A 23,468-nucleotide genomic window follows, 5' to 3' on the forward strand; every position below is an offset into this window, starting at 1 on the left:
TTAAAGGTTAATCATTGTAAATACACGGGCGGTTTAATCTCTACGCTGGTATTTGAATAACGAAGTCTGTCTTGCTTGTTAAAATATTTACAGAAAAGTCTATAAAAGCACACAGCGTGTACGTTTTACAGATGTGCTAAGAGCTCGTGGATGTTAAACAGCTCTAAACGGTGCTACGGCTCAACAGCAGACATACAGCAGTAGACACGTAGGTTTGAATGTGCAGCATCATACCAATTAGGACTTGGTCGATACATCAAAATTAACGTTCTACTGGTTTTCGGCATGCCAAAAGTAGAGTAGACAATATCTTTTTAAATGTTGGATATTTTGGACAACAATCAAACACACTGTTCACTTACATAAAGCGATTTTTGTGTATTTATAATGCAGTTATGCTCTCTAGCATAAAAGTGGTATCATTGAGATTACACTGCTGCACTGAAAACTGAATACTCTGCCTTACATCTTAATACGGTTATATATGAATCTAATTTGGAGGACAATTTAAAAGACACTTTAATCAGGGCCAAATTTTCCAACGTCATCTTAAACTGGCAGAGTGAGTTTTGCTCTGAAAACTCTCGAGAAGTTCAGATAATCTTACAATCAGAGCCATGACTGTTTCTGCCTTGTGATTGTGGTCACGATTACAATAAAAGGTGCCACTCATTGGAGTGTTTAGACTTTCCAAATGGTTGACGTGATACAATTAGAGCTAATGTTTCTAAGTGCTTTCATACCATATTACTCTGAACTCCGAGCTATTATGCGTAATGCAATTACATGTAAGTGCAAGTGTTTTAATGTTACATCAGACAAGCATTAGTGTTACGCTTATACTGAATCACGTACATCTCAGCGCCTAACAAGGCAACATTCTTTCTGGCTTGGGTCGGCCTGTTTGCAGAATGAGTGGCAGGGAAAAGTAAACACCCTTAGGCACGGGGAGGGTGAGTCTTAAAGGTTGTAAAGGCACGTGCTGCGATGCACAGAAGATATTTGCAAACAAAAGAGATCCTAATTGAGCAAGAGAAGGAATTTGCGACTTGTCATTGCTGGCAGACCTTATGACTTGGGGGCCACATTGCTGAGGAGCATGTTTGAGCAGGAATGTCTCCCTTGTGTAGCTTTTACATCAATCAAGAGACTCTATACACTGTAATATTTCAAAATACCGTTGGTTTTTAAATTTCCACATGGATAATTACATGGATAATATACAGACAGTATGGCTTTCCGTAATTTACGCTGTAATTGATGTTATTCCCAATATACAGCCTCTACTAAGTAATATAGGAGAAAAATAAATTTCATATGCTTGATATGAGCCAGATATTGGTCAAACTTGGGCCAAAATTCCTAGAAATGCAATGACTAAGAGGCATTTGGTGGAACTGGCCAGTGTAGCGCTTCCACGACAGTTCCATCTTGGCATTCCTCTTCCCTTCTAAGGCTTTGCATGTGTAAATCCTAACCAAATGTGAAATGCCAGCAGATAAAGTGGAGGCTAATCCGCTGAGATATTGAAGCTGAGGGCGATGGTATGCCTCTAACGTCATTGCAAGGAAAAACCCTGACTACAAGATGAATTCAAAGTTTATGCTCTGGCAACCTAAGAGCAAGCACGCACTTACTCACTACCCTCTCCTTCTTTTTCACCGTCTCTGCCTCTTTCTGTATCCCTCCGAGCGGTAACCTGGAATCCAGGGTATTTGCACAGCGTGATGCCAGAAAACTGACAAAATTAAGTATTTTGTTTACACAAGCCCAAGCTTAGGTGAATATAATCCACCGATCAGAGAGAACTCCTGATGTCATGATCCAACACTTAAGTGTAACACCTGAAGGCACAGTCGGAATGCCACTGAGTTCAGACATTTACACGGGAATGATTCATTCATCAGCTTTACTCTGGGTTGTGGCGGATCCCGAGCCAATCCCGGGAACAGTGGGCTCGAGGCAGGAATACGCCCTGGATGGGATGTCCATTGCAGGATACCAAGCTCACCAGTAGCATGTTTTTAGGAGGTAGAGAAAACCTACATGGACATGAAAAGAACATGCAAACCCTGGAGATGTGAACTCCACCCACATTCACAATAAATTTTTGTTAGTATACATATTTTTAATGGTAAACAATGGTACATTCTGCCGCCACCTTATTATATTAATAAGGAAGAATTTGTCACTCATTTACATATCAGTGGGCAGTGACCTTTCAACAGGTGACACCCCCTAAATGCATCACGGGTCAGCTCTATGTTACGGCTGTGTAGTGTTAAGTAACCAGTCAATATTAGCCATTTTTAGGGTTTCGCTTCCTAATTATAGTCCTTTTAAAATATACGTTTGAATATAATTACACGTATTTGTAATACCCTTTAGTTTATTCAGATTAGGTCATAAGTACAGCACCATGGTTAAGTCTTGTAATGTTCAGGGATGTGACGGCACCATGACCCTTCCGGCTCTCACCTCTGATCCGATGCCGGCTCATAAGAATGCAGGAGGATACACCAACACGGCCAGTCTCGGCGTTTGTGCTGAACATTTTTCTCTAACAGATCGGTGATAGAAACTTCATTCATAATAGAGTTTTTCACACTTGAAATAGTTACCCCTGGGTCATTGTAAACCCCAGGTAAAAGGAATCCTGGATTATCTTGTTTCATGTTTCACATTGCTCATACTTTACCCGGGGTTAACAGTTAGACCCGGGTAGTCATAATCTGATGCTTCACACTGTACTTTCCTAAACACTGGGTTATTTGCAGTGTCAACATTCATGATTGGAGAAATATCGCGCGCAACCGGTTTAAGTAACGGCTTGTCTTGCACTTTCGCATCAATGAGTCAAAATGCATGCGCTATTCAATTTCTGATTGCATGTCTGTTGCTAAGCATCTAGCCATAACATTCTAACATCGCATCTGTTCATACTGTACATGTTTGGCACCGCAATGCCGTGCTAACCCTGCTTCCGAGCAGGGTTTCATAACCCCGGGGTTAAAAGCAGGGTTTAGAACAACGGTAACCCGGGGTTAAACGCAGTGTGAAAAAGCCCTAATGTCAGAGAAGACAGCATGTCAAATGCTTCTCAGTTTTATGAGAGGGTTATTATAAAAAGTAGATTGCATGGTGCAACATTATTGTTGCCATGTACATGCTAAATTAATTTAAATTTATCATGCTAAATTAATTCAACCAAAAACATAGGCTGGTTCCAAATGGCCCCCTACTCCCATTATAAGTAGCCTAAGTAGTGCACTATAGGAACCCTAAGTAGTGCACTATAGGAAGCTGGCTGAGATTCAGTCTTTGCATTTCCAGCTATTTAAACACCCGAGACAATGAAAATGAACACCATGCTCTTGTTTTGGTTCTAGTCCTGTCTCCGCTCCTATCCGGTCACTGGTTTGTTACCCGATTGTGTTCACCTGTTCCATGTTAGTCCTTGATTAGTTTTGACCCTGTTTTGTCATTGTTTATTGCGAAGTCTTATCATGCATTTAGTAACTTTATGTCCAAACTATGGTTTGTGAGTTCTGTATATCTTTTTACTTCTTGGTTTTGATTATAAATTATCCCTATCTAACTTTAGCTGCCTGTGTTTTGACCCCTCCTACAGACTCTGATTATGACTGCCTCTCACTGCAAGTAGCAGTGTGTTGCAATACAGACAACAAAGATAATCAGCACCTCTCTCAGGATTGACTTAGTGGGAGATTTACTCAGTTATCTGTGCTATTTCAGGACTTACGCTGATATGTTTTTGTGATGTTGCGTCCAACAGTATTAATGTTAATTGTTCCTCTTTCTTTCTCACCCCTGCCTATACGCACACACATACACACACACACGCACACGCACGCACACGTGGGGCTGTCCTCCACAGTGCACTTTTTCAAGTCTTCAGAAAGGGTGGAGACTAACAGAACTTGAGGGTTGACATAATCTCTAATGAATCCTGAGTGGATGCTGGCCTGAAATGTGGCTGAAGCTTGTGCAATTGCTTATTTTTGAAAGCCTAAAAGGCAAAACATGACCTTATAGAGTGTGACTAGAAACAAGTTATGAAATTGTTCTGAGTACAGAAAAGAGGTTTGGGACGCTGCATTCGTTCAGCATGAGACACCAGCTTTCAAAATGTTCCAAACTGAGATGGAGAGGGGTGAAAGCATACACAATGTTCCTCTTCCTCCTCCCACAAGGAGCACGTTTCTTGCGTGGCTTACTTGCACTGTCTTCCACTTTTTTCCAGTCCTAACCATCTGCTTTTTTTCAGCTCAATCAAGAAATTCTAGAGGACTTAAAACAGATGAAAGGATTTTCAATGAATGTTGAAAATTAATGAAAAGATTTGACTGCTGAATCACGTCATGTAGGAATTGCAGTAATTACGAACTTTTGACTTGTGAAAAAAAACGTTGGTAAAAGTGTCTCATAATTCCCAGTTGGGAAACATGAAACAATGACAGTGGCCTCCGCAGCTGAAGTAATCAGTAGGCAGAATTTAACTCTATATGTCTAGCACCATTCCCATCAGGAAATTCCTTTCATTTAATCATTTTCTTTCATTGGCTACATTTTAACTCATATAGTTTAGTTTTCTACCTTAACATGTTGCGTGCGCTTCCATAAAAGCGTCTCATTTCCAAGTTTGAGGACATGAACAGCATCGAGAAGAATCTCCAAGCCTTCATCTCCTAATTACTGTAATTCTGTAATATGAAACGAATGCATTATAACCATTCAGAACTTTGTGCACAAGTCAGGTTTTGCAAATTAATAAAAATGCTCATACTTTGCTTCTGTAGAAAGCCTTACGTGTAAAACAGAGCCCTAAAAAAACTTTTCTCTGTCAGAGCGCTCGTTCAAAAGCTATGAATCATTAATTATTCAACAAACCCTTGAGAACCCTTTTTTCCTTAAGAGTGTAAGGTTGAAAAGCTTTAAAAATGCATGGTATTTCTGATCCACTGTTGACACCTTTTACTAAACCCACTTTTGCTTGTGCGTTCCAACTTGATTCAAAACACCCATAATAATGCCAAATTATCAAAACAATCCAAAACAATGTTGTCAAGGACTTTGTTGACTCCAGCTTTCCAAGCACATACCACGATGTTCTGCATCTTTTCAATAGCCGCCCTGACAGTGCGGCTGCATAACAACAACTTGTTATTATATTAATCGAGGTCTAAAAAAAGAGAAAAGAGAGAACTCGAGATGCACTGCAATTACAATTACACTCTTTCTTTCATGAGGGGTTGGAGGGCTTTGATGTGTTATCTCATGCTGGAGGCCATGCTATCGTGGTTTATCTCCTTTGTGGTTGGTGTTGGATTGTCATAGTGGTGTCTCCGGCCTGACCAGGTGGCAGGCATAATGCTTCCCACTGCAGAAAAAAAAAAAAGCTCTGGAATGGATGTTCGTATGTTCAGCAAACAGTGTTAACAGCTCCCAAACACGTAACACACATAAACGTACTCTACACACAGGCTTGCATTCAAGCGCAGCCATGCTCAAACACACACTACTTATTTGTAACTTCCATTTCCCCCAAACAAAGTCTTCGAACTACAAAATCAGCAGAAAGACACAAAGTCCTTCAGCAATGACATCTAGATATATGAGAACTCTGAGCAAGTCAAGCAAAAGATCATAACAAAGCAAGTCAACTCTATAAACATGCTTGGTTTGTGGATGGTTTGTGGATTATCAATTTGATGTCAGAAGCTGATTTTAATGGGTCGACTCAAGTTGACTCATTGAACGGTTTATCAGAAATATTATTTACCTTCCAGGCTTTTCAAAAACGCTGTGAGACTGAAAGCACATGCCTGTCTCAGTCCGAGTTCAGCGTGGCTTCAGATTGGAACAGCAGGAGAGAAATGGCAGAATGGTCAACACGGTCTCATGGTTGAACAAATCGACACTCATGTGAACGCTTAAGGGTTTGCTGTGTGTTCACCAGTCAAATGAACACGATATATGATATTCATTATGACTGACAGTCCTATAATCAAGTCATACAGTTTGCCTAATAATCCATGAAAATCTGTATATCAAGGTTTAGAATATGGATTATAGAATATGAATGTGGATTCAAAATGCATGGCAGTGATCTAAACATCACGATATTGATTTCAACTGTTCAAACATTAAATACCAGATCATCCACACAAGTATATTCACAGAAGCATGAGGCATTTGTTTGATGTGGTTAACAAAATACCTCCACGGCTATTCAAAATGGCCGCCGAGAGAAATGAATGTTCATTGTACAGCAAAGCATGAGAAAGTCATGTATGCTGTAGATGTGGCTTCTATGGCTTCATGTTACTGATTTAAAAGGTACAATAAGCCTTTGACTAGAGCCTACATCACAGGGAAAAAGGGCTTCACCAAAAAAAAAAAAAAAAAGGAAAGAAGGTTAATGTAAATAATCACTAGGTCACCAAGAAAGATCGAGGTTCAGACAGAAGGCTTGTTTTTCAAGGTTCAGGATTTTTGAGTACAGTTTGAACTGTTGTGGCTTTAAATACCAGGACTGCCAGAAAGCCACCAAAATTTGTAGCAAGCAATTTAATACTGTAGCTATGATCACTATTCTCAACTTAACATTGACTTTTTTTTTCACTCATTTGTCTGTCGCTTTTGTCCAAAATGACTTACATTTGAGACAGTTGAAGGCTAAGGGCCTAGCTCAAGGGCTCAATAAGCCTAGTGCCTTAACCACTAAGCCACCACTGTTTGTAACCCTTTCAAATCATTTTGTTTGAATTTTATTCAAATGAAATAAAAAAGCTAGGCCCTATTAGGTTATATTTATTATCAATCTATGGGTAAAGTGTTACCTTGTGTTGCTACAAGTGTTAAGATCAAAACCAAGTTAAGCAATAACCAATATGAGATGTAAGGCCATGTGCATAGCATTATTTACGCTCTGATATTCATTTCTCTGAATTGAACACGCTAAATGTGAGGACTAGCCAGAATAGATGCATTTACACACTTGATTTACTTTACACTACGGAGCCTGAGCCTGAACTAAAGAATCTTTACATGTGCAGGATAATGACTTAGTTTTGTCATGGAGAAGTAACCAAAGATGTTAGGCATCATGTGTAATTACTTTCTGTCTTCTAGTTTTTCCAATTTTGACACTCCAGAATAATGAAGATTTTTAGCGAATCATGTGGAACAAGTTAAACTCGACACCAACGGAGTCAACAGGGATGCCTCTGCCACCAACAAGTCTAGTCCTTCTCGCTGTTAATGTGCATGCCAGACATACCCTTAAAATATAATTCAAATGTGAACAAATGTGTGCTATAGAAGGAAAACTATTTCAGACATTTGACCTTGAGCCTCAATTCCAAAAATCTAATCAGCTCATCTGCTAGTTACACTGATAATTCAATGTAAATCCTACACACATTCAACCACGCGTTCTTAAGATATCTTGTGGGTGTGTCTCAGACTTTTCTGTCTCAGTGCTCCCACCTTGCGTTAAGCTTAACGGGAATCTCAGACAAATGGACGGACAACCAGAAAACATAATGCCTCCACCACTGAGTTGGAGCAGGCAGGAAAAAAAAATCCTGACTGAGTTTATGGTAAGTATTTAGCCAAGCAGATGTATTAGGACGTGTACAGACCATCAGTGTTTTGCCATCACGCCATCAAGTCTGGATACTGAGACACACAAATAATTAGCTTCTCCTCTGTTGTAACTAATGACTGGCATCTATGCTATGTTATATATGTGTTGCCTGTAGGCCAAGTGGCACCAATCTCTCCATTGGGAAACAATGGCTTCGCCAACACAAAGCGAATTTTGCCGCTGATCATCTGTAGATGGCTTTACATGGTTAAAAGGAAGACTATGAGCCACTGAGGAAAAAAAGAAGAAGTGGAGGATGGGTCATTCATTACAGCATTGCTTTGTTTGAGTGGTTTTTGGTATCTGTCTGTCTGTTAAAGATGTGTTTTGGGGTTTAAAGGCTGAATGTGTATGAGCTGGCTTACGTCACCTATCTCCAGCAGTGAGCTTTAGGTGGATTCTTCACAGGTACTAAATTAGGTTTTAAGGCATAAAATACCCAAAAACATTCGGATACATAGCCCACTTGTACTGCAAAACTGTGCCGATTGACGTTTGTCAGACACATTTTTCTGTAATCAGCGTAAGATAGTATGTGTTAAGGATATGCTTAGGATAAATATGACTACTGTTAACCTTTTAAAAATTTATCATGATATTGTGGTAGAAGTCTTTGTAAGGTTTCCATACATCATTACTTTTAGCTCTCTGTGCACATGACATTTGTTTACTCACAAAAAAAAAAAAAAAACTCTATTCCTGAAGACGTTCCCATGGTGGAACATGTAAAAATATTCCGACTTTACCTGTGACAGTTACAAAGCGCTGACACTGGAGACTCCTTCCATAAAACTTAACCATATCGACGATTAGAATTTTTCCTGTGTTACATAATAACACCTTTTAATATCTTATAGATTGTACTGTATGCAGCATCAACTACACAATTTCATGTAAATTATTTGTTACTATAGAAAAAAACGAACGCATTAGAAGGAATGCATTAATATAAACCGAATCAAATTAATCAACGCCTTCAATCCAAACAGATTCAAGAATTCAGATTCAAAATTCAACAGTGCTGTGGTACAAAGCTGATTACTGGCACAAGCCTTGATTGTGTAAGCGTATGAGACTGCAAGAAGAAGAAGAAAAAGAAATCTTCAACAATATAAATTGATGACTGAAAAAGAGCAAGACAAGCAACAAGCACACCCAATTATTATTACTCATGAATTCCCTGAACTTAATCCCAAAATGACTTTAAACGATTTTAGCCACACATTCTGTGATTTATCATCCAGCTGGGAAAAAAAACCCACCACCTTTAATCCGAGTCATAAGGTGCCAATGAACTAAACACACTCTTGAAGAGTTTAAAAGGACTACACTAACTACACTGTTCCTCTTAACCTGCTTAATGTAACCCTCATGCTGTCAGTAATAATATTTGGGAAATATGGCTACATCATCTTTACACAACAGTGTAAAGTAATGTTTACCTCAGGTATAACGATGACGCTGCCTGAGGCGCTGAAATCTAAACAAACAGAGCAAAAAGCTCAGGGTTTCATCACCGCTGAAAAGTGTTGAATTCGCTCGGACGGTGTTCACTGGGGTCCAGCTGGACTTCTAAAAACATGGGATGTGTAAAAGAGCCACTCCAGGGAAATCTAATCTTGTTGTCAAACCCTCTTTAGTTAAATCACAGCTCAGGTCAATCACAGAACACTTATTAGTTGATGGTAAGTATTAAGCAAGCATTAGAGGTTGTCGTTTTATGAATTGTTTTTTTTATTTGTTAGTCAATGCCAGAAGAAAAAAAGAAAAAAATTAAAAGAAAGAAAGAAAGTTTGTGCTACTTGACTAATTTCTTTCGGTTTCTCAATTATATCAGTAGCAGAGAGCTGGCACAATTGCAAAATGGTTATTTTCTCTAAACTGTGTAACTATGACTTCATTATATCTATATACATACACATTACTTCTCCATGTCTTTTTTGAAGGATTTATCTGCTGTTGCTAGAGGTATGTGTGAAAATCCCATTTGGTGCCAAGTAAGTAAAAAAAACTAATAATAAATCCGAAGTATTTTTCTTAATATTATTTTTGTCTTTCATGTTCAGAAATCTGTGCACCTGTGTACACTTCTCTCTACACTAACTGTATGCATAGTTTTCAGGGTGTGTGCATGCTAAATCTGTTTGTGAGCTTGTGAGAATGCTTGGGTGCAACTTTGCGGTACAATTGTAACACCAATAACACCAGTTTTAATTGTACAGGTGGCAGCACTGAGACAGAAAAAGATACACCCACTAATTTCCGTGCTTGAAAGAATGAACTGCAGTTGATGCAGAGCATCCATCCGAGATTTGGTTTAGAGAGATATCTCAAGAACGACTGGTTGAATGTTTGTAGGATTTATATGGAATTATCATTGCAACTAGCTGATTAAATTTTGGAAGTGATCCAGACAGGGACAAGGTCATAGCATGGTCAAATGTCTCAAAATGTTTTTCTTCAATAGCTTTCTTTCTTCTTGGAGTATATTTTTAAGGGTATTTCTGGCATACAATTTTAGTAACAAGAAGGACTAGGCTTGGTGGCGGAGGCATCCCCGTCAACGCTGTTGGCGTTAAGTTCTACATGTTTAATCATAGAATTATGGTTAATCATAATAACCATAGAGCATACCATGGTCAACTATGAAAAAAATGACAAAAAAGAAAAAGGACAATGTCTATTCAGTCAATTACAATACATCTTTAAATGAGTTCTGTGTACGCTTCTTCTCATGTTCATAATGGACATCCAGTGATGTTTAGTAAACATTTACGTAATACTTTCCAAGCTAACCTCAAAGCGATATCACACAGAGTAATGAACGTATGATAGTTTAACACCAATTTTTCTTGATGTACATGCAACTTTATAGCTTTTTTTTAATTATTTGTTACAGTTAGCCCATGCATAACACGAGATTCCTTTTAGTTTCAGTGAATATACTGAAAGTGAAATGTGAGTGGATGTCAGTGAAAGTACTCACTGACATTATGTTATGCATGCAAACGTATACATGATATCATGTGGAAAGTATGAAGTAATTGAAATCATCTTTCAGTACCTTAACTCTAACCAAAGTTCTGGCTCCCCCCGCTATATACGGTATGTATTTCCCCTATAGATAGTATCAGATTGTCTTGGAAGCCAATCCTCTAGATATCTTACACCTTGCAATGTGGACCAGCAACGTAGGCATGTCTACAGTGGCAAGCACACAGTGTTTAAAAACCACAACAAATCTGCTGTACCTGATTCACTCATACCAGTGCCACACCTACTGACATGCCACTACCTTATCAGTGTCAGTGACAGATTTCGCTAGAATCTGCATCGTGAATCTGAGGGTAGAAGACTAAGACTCTGAGAGCCATGTTTAGCCACATTTCTCACACTCTGACACACTAGTGCTGGATACACTCAGAGAATCACAATCATTTGATTCGCCACATGTATTACAACACAGTTTACAACACACACATCACAGACAACACAACACACAACACAGTTTCCATCCTTAATATCCAAATACTGAACCTTTTAGCAGAAATTGGTAGATGGGTTTTAAGAGTTAATCAAATAAGCATGGCTTCTGGGGAATATACCTCAAATATAGTCAAATTGATCTAGTATTTCCTATTATAAGATTCCGGTAAACCAAATATAAGATTATTAAAGCTATTTCAAGACATTTTTGCTCATTTTAAGCTTCATATTTTCTTGTTGTATTGGCAGATAATTGTGCTTCTTTCTAGCAATAAATGCTTAAAATGAGCAAAATTATCTGCCAGTAGCACAATAGAACTATTTCAAGCTTAAATTAGTAAATAAAAGGGCTAGAAATAGGTTTAATAATCATTTATTTGGTTTATGGTATTCTTATAACAGGAGCTAATAGATTAATTTGACTATATTGACTAAGATATTTTCACTTGCTAAGATGTGTACTAGGTTATGTCACCTAATATGTAACTTAAACTTCCTTTTTTTTTAAGGAAACGCTGTTAAAGACATATTACTTTTGTCTAAACTTAAAGATGATCCAGGTTTGTTGGACTTTTTGTGTCTTTTCGCTTGTGTATCTCTCTCTTCAGGAGTTATGCTAAATTGAAGCTATTTCAATTCCTCACAGGAAACGCGCTGAGGAGTTTGTTTTGGTGCAGCACCACAGCTCGTGAAAAGCGCGCGACCCAGCTAGCGCCTCACTATACATACATGTTTATATCTGTTTTTAAATATTCACGTTTTGTAACAGTATCCAGCGATGTTTTAACAAATACTGTGGTTATTATTTGGGTAGGTTAAGAAGAACCAGGAGAGAAAATAAGCCCAGGGGAAGAGCTTGTTTAAGGCTGTACGCGTTCCACTCAGCTGTGGGGATTTGACTCGGTTTAGGCACAACGCACGCGCGAGGGAACAGACAGGAATCGAGAATACTCACGAGATATGAGATGTGTCTGTCGACGAAAACCGAGTCCCCCATGTCTAAAAATCCACATAGAATAATAATAAAAAAAAATCAATCAGCTGGATGAAACTCCAGTGGAGATGAGATCAGTGGAGTGATCGCGGATTTGGCATCAATGCAGAATGAAAGATGAAAATAGATGAGTTTCTGATAAACGCTCAGGTGCGTCAAAAGCCTGGGCGCGCGCACGTCAAGGAACCGACAAGGAGCAGAAGCGAGGTTGGAGTCGCTCATCCATGTTTGAATTTCAGCTTTCAGTAGAAAAAAAAAAAGAAGAGGAAGGAAAGAAGAAGTCCAGGTTTGCTTGCACTTGTCTTGAGTGTTAATCTTCACTCCGGCAATGCTGAGCTGAAATTCCTGAGATGCACATCTGAAGTTGCTCAGATGCAGGGCTGAAGTTGCTCAGATGCAGATCTGATGTTCCTCAGATGCAGGGCTGAAGTTCCTCAGATGCAGGGCTGAAGTTACTCAGATGCAGAGCTGAAGTTGCTCAGATGCAGAGCTGAAGTTCCTCAGAGCAAAGGAAGCGCTATAGGCGGAGCTCATTGCACAGGGGAGTGAAGAAAAACCACACACACACACACACACATCCACATGCTCATCCAACCTGCTGGCGAGCTTATTCCATGTCATACCAAAAAAAAAAAAGAAATAACAGCCCTCCTTCTAATCTTAACCTGCTGTTAAGCTTTCTTAGGAGTCAGATAGTGATGTGAATTCTTACAAGAAGACTTTGCAAAAGCATGACTGAAACCTGATGGATCGAGTGCACTATCATTTAGGACACTTTGTAAATAAAAAAATTAATAAATAAATAAAATTATATGACAGTAGGGCATCTGTGTATTCACAGCCTCCATCTACCTAACCAGCAGTGGAAATGGACCTCCATGATTAAAAGGAAACCTTCCCTATGAAACACACTGGTGTCTATCATTCCTACATGTTGTGCTTTGTTGATTTGTGTTGTGTTTTCATTTTGTTTTTTTTTTCCTGTGAGACTCGTTGATGTCACGGGGACATAGTTACTAGTTACAGTGATGGTTAAGGAGAAAAAAGTAAACAAGCTCAATTGGAAGGGATAACAGGTCACGTTTAAAACAAACAGTCAGTGTTATATTAATGAGAAGCCCATCGTAGATGCGGATTAAAGCTCTGCTGCATCGCTCTCTTTAAGTAGAGTCAGTGTTATATTAATGAGAAGCCCATCGTAGATGCGGATTAAAGCTCTGCTGCATCGCTCTCTTTAAGTAGAGTCAGTGTTATATTAATGAGAAGCCCATCGTAGATGCGGATTAAAGCTCTGCTGCATCGCTCTGTTTAAGTAGAGTCAGTGTTATATTAATGAGAAGCCCATCGTAGATTAAAGCAAGGATTCGACTTGACTGCATACTTGACTTTCCTCGGAAGTGGGAAGCCAGAACTTGGAATTATTTCATTTTCGAAATCGTCCCAGCCATCTAACTGTGATGGATATTTTCCTCCTCAAAACAGTGAATATTTCTGTTTGTTGATTGATCTAAAGCAAATATTTGTATACACACTGCTACTTTGTTTCCTGTTCATGCTCTGAGCAGTCATGCTGATCTGATGTCACTTGCTGAACTCGGGGTTGAGCAGAGCGTCCGAAGCTGATGAGTAGGAGGAGGTCTTTGGTTTTTCCTAGTCGGAGGTTGTAGTTACGAGTTTTAGTCGAATGCAGCGTAAAGCGCCGCTGCATCACTCTCTTTAACTACAGATAAAGTTTAAAATTTAAAAAGTAAACTCAGACTTTCATTGCACAATAAATGAAACACCAATAAAGATCACACGTTATTTATAAAGATGAATATGCAAGTCTTCCATGGTGGAGTTTATATTTGACGCACACACATTGGCATCGGAAACATTGTTATTGACTGTGATATTGAGAAATGCCACTTTTCAGCCAATTTCAGCACCTACGGTTGCTCACTTCCTTGTTTTCATAGAATTTTTAATAGAACACAAAGTGGATGGGTGAGAGAAAAAGTGAAGTGTGTGGGTGTGAGAGAGAGAGAGAGAAAGGGAGAGAGGAAATGTACTAATTTCAGTCTAACTTCCGTAACTCAATAACACCTGCAGCATTCTCTTGAAAGTAGAAAATGCCTCATCATATGTTGGAGATATATATATATATATATATATATATATATTTTTTTTTTTTTTTTTTTTTTTTTCATAATTTTGGCACAGTACAAAAACTGAGACTTTGATACTTTGATCAAAGAACAGCAGTTTCTGCAACTTTCGAACTCAAAGTCAAAGAGCTCGAAGAATTCACAATTTCTGAATCAGTTTTAGTGATATGATGTGAAATCAAAAGTAGTGTTCCATTAATAGTGTTTTTCTTTGTTCTGTTTTGTTTTTTTCAAAGAACTCATCTCGCAGGTAACTCCCCTCTTGATTTTTTTTTAATGAAATTAGGGACATTCCATGAATTTCTGGACTTTTTTTCCATGTTGGAAAGGTTTTTAAATGCTGTGAAGCAATATCCCTCTACATAAAGCACAAAATATCACATTATGTAGCTGTCATTATGAGATTTCTGTCAATTTGTCGGATTTTTTAGCTTTCTTCTCTGACTCATTCTTAAATTGAAAAGTATGCTTCTTTCTTTTATTGATTAAAGATCTTTTTGTGTCGCAATATTGCCACCCCCAGTGTTTATTTCAAAGAAAGCAATACTGATACTTCATTTCCCGAGTTAGTGGCATGGTTTCATCATTTCGTTTCTAGTCATATTATTAAGACATTAATTCATCTGACTTGTAATTAGCTGGCATCTGCAGTCGACCAGTGAGTGGCTTACTGTTCAAGAAGCTCTGTTCTGAAGCACTCCTCTGTTTGTGCAACTCGGCTGGAGGGTTTAGCAATCTGGACAGCGTTACCGGCAGAGAGGGAGAGGGAGAGAAAAGAACAACAAGGCTTCTAATAAAACCCTCCTTGGAGTTTACAGAGTTTCCAGATTCATATGTATGCAAGTTAATACAAAACATTTGCTCTGCTTTAGCGAGGCATGTGCAGGTTTTACAAATTTGGGCCAGGTTAAATAATAAATAAATTTAATAATAAATTTAATACTAATTAAAGTAGTACACTGTAGACACAGGATATACAGCATACATATTAATGATTTGTTATTGAATTGTATGAATGTATATATATATATATATATGTATATATTAATACTGTTATGTCTGAAATGTTAAAATGGGAGAGTTTTTTTTTTTTTTTTACAACATAGCTGCACATAAAACACTGAAACACTGAGACTTCTCAGAATATTTACAATATATGGCAGTTATCACCGGTACGCCTCAAATCTCGACAACAAAGGCGATACGAGATGTTTCCCAATCCTCCTGTCAAGGCTGATAAAACAAAACATGGTGGTTTACAACCCTGGTAGATATCAGGGCGTTACACACACGCACCCAACATTTATGTGTGTAAATGTACAAGTTCCCTTTTGCAAGACTATGTGTTAGACGATGCTCCCAAGATTTAACCCTAATTATAATTATAGCACTGTGTGAGAAATCAGCCTCTAAGTCAATAGCATCTACCATTCCTCTGTTGTGCTAATTCGAAATTTGCTCATATGTATAAGGCAGGGATTTGGTTAGCAGAGGCTGGTCCTACACTAGTGTGAAAGGAGGAGGCCGCTGTCTCCTAAAATGGAGCTCAGGCTGCTGAGCCGAGTGACCGTATCTGACACAAACCCCTCTTCTCCTGGCTTGTGTATATACAGTTGAGAAGGAACTTTCCAGAGCGCCAGATGTGCCGCATCACAGCGGAGCCACTTATCTCGGGCGTATGAACACAGCCGCTTACCAGCAGTGATGAAGAATATGGGCCATAGATTATAAAAAGAAGTGCAAATGTTTGGGCAGAGCAGGAATGTCACAGGCTTCACCCAGGAGTTTTGGAAACTTTTATTTAGTGAAGTTAATCTTGTCCTGTCTTCTTGGTGTTGCATACCAACAACATTTAATTAGTAATCAACAAATTAGTTGAATGCTTGTTTTCATTTTAAGCATGTGAAATAATAAAACGAACTTAATTTACTTGTAACTTGACAATTTGAACATTCCAAGACTTAAACTTATATTTCTTACTTCTACAGCTGCATACACATTTCTGTTAATGTCACTGTAGTCACTGAATAATTCCTAGTTACTATGTGGTTTCAAGAGAAATAATTTGATAATAAGCTTAAAATTTGGGGTGTTAAAGTACAGTATACTCTTAAAAAAAAGGTTATGAAGGGTTAGGGTTAAATGCTCTCTGTAAAATCCTACATGAGAGTGTCTTCATATCAAAAATGGTTTCAAGCAGAGCCCTTTAATGAGTGACAAACCAAAAACTTAGGGGATTTTTCTTAAAAAAAAATTATAATAGATAAGCATGTGCACAGTTAGTGTGACTTCTTCAGGAACCACTAACTGTGCACTCTTTCTGAGAATGTTCAATCTAATCGAATAATTATATCTGAGAACCCTTATTGATTCTGCAGTCCATTCTTCTGGTGGAATCCTTGAAGGTATTATGTAGTCAGCTACAACAGAGTGCTCTACAAAGAGCCCTCAACTATCCAAAGAACTCTTGAGAAACCATTTTTTGTTCTAGAAGTATACACTATTAGAAGGAAAGGTCAATTCTAAAACCCTTAAGGTTCCTTTGTGTTGTCCCTGTGGAAAACCCTACAACAGGGTGCTTCTTTAGTAGAGCATTCAAGTCTTCAAGAACCCCTTTGGAAAGTGTGGAATCCTTAGCTGTAGAACCAAAAAAAAACCTTGAGAAAACCCTTTTCTGAGAGTTTAGAAAGACAGATAAAATCTGTAATCCTTAAATGTTCTTAGGCATGTCCCTCTGGGTAAACCCTTAAATGGTCTTAAAAAAAAACCTCCCATCCCAGAAGAGCAACCTTTTTTTTAAGATTGTAGGGTCCAAAATGTCCACTATGAAGGACTGTCAGTTAGTAATCAGTTATTAAAATGAATACAATTTGGACTCATTCTAATTCTTCATTAGTTAGTTAGTTACTCCATATTAGTTTCTTGTTTATATAACTGTTGTATAAAAGCCATATGACACTCGCAATCGTGCTGTTGTGCTGAATATCGGCACGGCTGTGATTACCTGTGATTACCTACAGCCGAATCACAGCCGTGCGGATATTCAGCACAACAGCAGTCTTGCTCATGTGATATTGCTTAAATAAAATCTGTGATTTGAATTACAGCCAGAACATCGCACGATGCTTAAAAAGAGTTTTTAAACCATTCTCAGCTGGATTCAAAATGTTGGACCCTTCTGTAACTGTTCCACACTAGACACATCACTTAAAGATCAGCTCCCTGACAGCTAAGAGATCCTCGTCACTCTCTTCAGATTGGATCGTGTGGTGCGTATTGTAAATGTTAGTGCTCTCTCAGCTGTTTCATCACGATCGGCTCAGCTGTTTCCATCAGTCGGCTATAGAAACTGCATCTTTGATCTAAATCCTGCTTGTAAATTATTTCATTCCAGTCCTTCTTCCACCAAGTACATGGCTTTCCTTCTTTTCTCTGATCTAAGCGTTTCCTGCGATACCACAGCCATGGCCAAACCATGAATAATAAACGCCAGCCAAAACAGATTGAGACAAGACCATAAAATCAAGCCTTTCCCCAATCTCCTTTTACTCCGTCTGTATTCCCCCCTCCTTAAAACCAGTCTACTTGGAGGCGCTTTAAGCTCTAGTGCGATTAAAGGAAACAAAGACGAATTTGCGGGATGAGAGGAGCAAGAGAAAGGCACGCTGAAAGTTTTAAAAAAAAAAAAAACGCTAGTGCAGTAAGAGCACAGAATGGCCAATAGCTGATCTCAGCGCTGGGGAATGTGCTCTCGGCCATTTCTCGGTGGGTAAAAGGGGAAAAACGCATTTTATTGCACAGGCCTGAACCTGACATCCTTGAGGCTAAGGCAATCAGACTGTTCTCCTCAGCTCAGCAGGAGAGGAAGAACGGAAGGGTCAAGAGTGTTTGTGGTCAGATGTTTGTAAACAGAGTTGGGACAACTGCGATTGCAACATCCGAATGGCTCAAGACAAGGAATGTCAGTGACTTAGTAGACCCTGAGTTTCTGTTCTTTAAATGGAGGTAGCATTTATTCAAGACGCACCGGTTTATTACTTAACAGATGGCTTATCCAAACACATGGTTTCAAATTGTAGTCCTTATGGGATCTTTAATATTTTATTCACTACAGTATATTTTCCAGAGTACAGAAATTTGAATACTCTATGTCCAGAGTAAAGAACATGTGGGTTTGACAAAACAGCTGGTGCTCTAATAACATTTTGAAGACATTTCCAGTGGCACATATTTTCAATACAGGTGACATTAAATGTAATAAGGTCTCGGCCTCAGACGATTTGCCCAGGGCCCATTTCTGATTGGCCAGGCTTTAGTTTATGTGACAGGATAAGCCTTCTAGAGCAAAATATCAGTCACTGGATTGAAAAAAATTTTTGTGGTTTTTCAGTTGCAGAGTCAGTCAAAAGTTCTCTTCCTGTGAATCAAGGTGGTTCATAGCCACGTTTAGTAACAAAATGTGGAATCAGCTAGAAGTCTGGCTTACATGATTAGATTACTAAATACAGCAGCAGTGCAAGAATTACAATATATCATTCCTCACTCTTAAGTAGTTTATTGCAAACTTGATATAATTAAAAATTATTTTATTCATTTGAATGATCGTGGACAGTGGAATTTTGCCCCGCAAGTGGCTTATGAGCTTCTATTGGCAGAAGAACAGAATTATTTAATCAATAATTTAACCAACTACTTAATATACAGTATTGCTGTTTCCATTTGAACTTTTTATTTTACACTGCACACTTGGTGCCCTGTTATGACTAAAGCTTGATACTAAACAGCAGTTATTTTTGCTCAGGATTTATGCTATTGCACTACAAATGTGCAGTAATCAGCAATTAAAAAACACAAACGAGCCGTCATTCACAAACATGCGCTTAGAAAATCTAGCTACCAAGCTACAAGCTATAATAATAATAATAATTGTTTGAAGAATGGTGAATAAGAAGCATAAACTCCAAAAAATTGTGATATCTATTTCATCATTAATCGTGCAGCCCTAAGAATAGTTTAATTGTGTTCAATTTCATATAAGTCATAAGAACAGGCTTGAACCCTAACCCTGCCACTAACCCTAACCTTATTTATTTATTTACTTACTTGCTTACTTACTGTTTTGTTAAAGAACTTGCAAAAGTATCGACTTTTAAAACTATCCACAGAATAAATTGTAATATTTTATCTCATTCACATGAAAACCAAACAGGATTCTGTGTTGGAGAAATCTTTGATACACTTTATACCTGCCACAAAAGGTACAAAGCTAGCCTCTAACCCTAATCCTAACCCTGAGTCATGGGAAATATTATTCATTTGCCAATGTTCCACCCAATAAGTATATTAATCCCTTCAGATCCAACTGTCAAGGTCACAAAAGATTTTATCTAATGATTTCATCACCCAGAGATTTCAACCTGCTAAAACATATCATTCCTTGCTCTTCATGTATTCCCACCAGCACTGTCGTGTTTCTTTTAGAATGATAGCTTTATTCTCATTGGTTACTGGCATAACTGGTAACCTACGTTAAAACCATGAGGATTCTGTGTTGCTACAGGATCCATTTTTAGGTCTTTTTTAAATTCTTTCATATGCAACTTCAACTTTCAGATATGATCTCAGCACTGAATCTGGACCTTCTTCATCCCCAACCAGTTAAAACATCTTCTTTACTCTCTTCAGTTTGGAACATGTGGTGTGTATTGTAAACTTCAGCACTGTTTATGGGAACTCACCAGCACGTTAACACCTAACCTCTGTAACTTTTTATACAAATTAATTCATGCTGTTACGAATTTGCAAATATGGTTGATGGTTTTCCTTGATTTTCACCTAGTATGTGTCTTCGTTTAAATACTATTGTTTGAAAATCCTGCTTTACAGCCATGCCGCATATTAATATAATATTGAATTATTTACGATAAAAAATATGGCCAAAAGTTTGTGGACATCTGACCATCACTCCTATATGTGGGCTTTCCTCAAATTCTTGCCACAAAGCTGGAAGGACACAATTGTATAGGATGGGATGGGAATGGAATGGGAATGGGAATGGGATGGGAATGGGATGTTTAAAAAAAGTTGCATATGGATGTGATGTTCAGGTATCTACAAACTTTTGGCGATATAGTGTATTTTAGATTTTATTATCACAATATATCATCACACTCCTAATCACAGCAAAACATATTTACCTATCAATATATTAAATCTATTATTTTGTCAGCTTCTAGAAGAGATGAAACCCAGGGGATGCATCAAAAAGTCACACAAGCAAAAGGTTTTTACTTTTATGCAGGAGTGAGAGAGCGCTCAGATATGAAGCATGTGGAACAAAGAAAGACCACATTCATTAACATACTGTACAGTACATGTACAGTATTTATTCATTCATCCTTAGTAACTGCCTGGTCAGAGTCATGGTGGTTTAAATTAGGCCACTGGTTGTTTATGTTTTGGGAAATACAGTATATTCATCTAAATTCTTTAGATAATATCTCAGGCAAACAGAAATACTAACAATGCTGTCAGGCAGCAGAGATGGCTGCAGGTGCAGGTTAAAATGCTTTATTTTAACTGGCAAAAAGTCCATAAAAAAAGGCAAAGACATAGTGAAAAACACAGGCAAAGATCAGGCAATGAGAAAACAGACTAACCTAGGCAAGAGCAAAAATCGAGAACGAGGAAACACAATGAGAATCACGAACCAGATACACAAATAGGATAAAAAGGCTTAGTAGATCAGGAGAAAACTACACTGAGTGATACTTTGTGGCTGCAACGCCATTTGGGAGTTGTAGTGAGGTGCCAAATTTGGTGCTGATGCGACATGTGCACGTGGGGTTTAAAAAAACTGTCTCGCATACGTCTAGAATTGAACTCGAGTGATGTAGCTGAGGTTGAGGAACTGTCAGAGACATCATTCACAGAGCATACGGACAGTGCTGGCATTTCAACCTCCAGATTTCTTCCCAGTGTTTCTGGGGGCATAGTAGTATATTTAATTCAAAAGAAAGAAAGAAAGAAAGAAAGAAACTCATCCAGTTTAGACCACACCCACTTTGAGTTTAAATCTGAATACAGAATTGAATATTTGAAGCATTACACATATACAAAAACAGATCCCGATTGTGGTATTGCATTACACCACTAGTATCTACATATAAAGAATATGACATATAATAGTAAAACGTTTCAGGTTTATTCTGTAGTCTTTCTGTTAAGGCATACGTGTGGCAAAGGTTTAGAAATAAATCTATATTTTTTTGTCTCACAAAAAAAGAAAATTACAGCCACTTTCCTTATGTATGTGATATGTGAACTACTTGATAAATTGGTCATGTGGTGTCATGCAAATGACAGAAAATATCTCAAGACTGTGAGATTTCAAATGTCCATTTCCTTACCAAATGGCCATATTTCATAAATCATCCTTCTGCACATGAAGACATGATGTTATTCTTAGTCTAAGTTTGGCCATCTTGATTTTCCTACGCACCATGCACGGAAGAAAGAGGGTTTCTTTTCAGCTCCATTTTTGTTAACTGTAATAATATCAGAACTGGCTGGTTGTGTGGAGAGCGCAATCACAGAGGCTTGACTCCATATATAGATAATCCAGATAATTGATATTCTGACGCTTTCCTATGCATGTGTATTGATTATTAGAGTGGCATGCCATTGGCAGGTCAGTTCTGTTCACTTTGAAGAGTCTGCAATGAACAAGGCTACATAAGGGACACTAAATGAGACCTTGAAGATCATTGTTATGGTGCTTTTTGTGAAAATCTGTGTCGTGACTGGCCTGAAGCAGAGATCGTCCATTATTTTGCCACCCACGATTCTCTTTCTCAAGCCGTGCTCTGTTGCCATGGCATTAACATTCAGCCACCGTCGCTGATGAAGACTGAACATTCGGATCCTCTACAACTCACTTGAGTTGTGAACAGGAATATCTAGTCTGACATATATTAATATTTATAGAAAAGCGTGGTTTAATAACACATTAGCTGAAGAAGCAATCTGTGGTATGCTTGAAGTCTAATGTTCTTGCTCTGATAACTGATAAGTATATTAATCACTTCAGATCTAACTTTCGATTTTGTTAAAAATGATTGCTGATTTCATCTATTAATGCTATCACACAGAGGTTTCAACCTGCTAAAATATATTAATCCTTACCCTGCTCTTTTTTCACCAGCACAACACTGGTTAACCAGTATACTAGTATTCACTTATTCATATTAAAGCATTATTAAAGTGTTATTCAGTAACTACTATGAATCATTCATCAACCTACAGTGAAACTAAGAGTACACAATATGACCAAAAGTATGCGGACACCTGACCATCACACCATATGTGGTTCTTCCCCAAACTGTTGCCGCTGTTTTATAAGCACACAATTGTATAGGATGTCCTTGTATGCTGTAGACAATTTCCTGTTACAATTTCCCTTCACTGGAATTAAGGGACCCAAACATGTTCCAGCATGACAGTGTCCTTGTGACAAAGCAAGCTAAATGAAGACATGGTTTGCCAAGGTTGGAGTGGAAGAACTTGGCTGATTTTGCACAGAGCCCTGACCTCAACCCCACTGAACACCTTCGGGATGAACTGGAACACCGACTGCACCCTAGACCTCCTCACTCAACATCAGCGCCTGACCTCACTAATGCTCTTGTGGCTGAATGAGCACAAATCCCCACAGCCACGCTCCAGAATCCTGTGGAAAACCTTCCCAGAAGAGTGGAGGATATTATAACAGCAAAGGGGGAATAAATCTGGAATGGGATGTTCAACAAGCACAGATGGGTTTGTTGGTCAGGTGTCCAAACCCTTTGGCCGGATAGTGTATGTCCTTACAAGAGTGTGAACTGACTAAACTATGCATTTACATAAAACTAAACAAAAATTCAGAGAAAATGAAATGATAATGCTCAATAGTATCAGTCCTTGATTTAGTTCCACCACTGTAACCAACATTTAGAACTCTACTCTGAGGTCTAGGACACACTTTTGAGCTTATGATATTATCAGCCTTTTGGATCCTTGCGTTAAACCAAGTATTACATCATATCACAGTGCCATCTTTTAATATGAAAGACAGGTGAGAGACATTTAGCTGAGGACTGTAGGGAAAATGAAGAACCAGTAATTAATAATT

The 23,468-nt window shown here is 38.3% G+C and overlaps 1 protein-coding gene across 2 annotated transcripts in view; it reads right to left on the bottom strand.

Annotated features, from left to right (window-relative positions):
- Positions 1-23,468, bottom strand: part of LOC113537388 (rho GTPase-activating protein 6) — a 120,978-nt gene that overhangs the window by 52,105 nt on the left and 45,405 nt on the right. Inside the window, exon 1 of one of the 2 annotated variants that reach the window (XM_026931842.3) lies at positions 12,114-12,681. The exons of the other annotated variant lie outside the window; for it this stretch is intronic. Coding sequence (XP_026787643.3) covers positions 12,114-12,155 — 42 coding nt within the window. The 5' untranslated portion in view covers positions 12,156-12,681. Of the gene's footprint in view, positions 1-12,113; positions 12,682-23,468 lie in introns of those variants that run through there. 2 annotated transcript variants of the gene reach the window in all.

This window comes from Pangasianodon hypophthalmus, chromosome 26, assembly GCF_027358585.1.
Source record: "Pangasianodon hypophthalmus isolate fPanHyp1 chromosome 26, fPanHyp1.pri, whole genome shotgun sequence".
Classification (NCBI taxonomy): Eukaryota; Metazoa; Chordata; class Actinopteri; order Siluriformes; family Pangasiidae; genus Pangasianodon; species Pangasianodon hypophthalmus.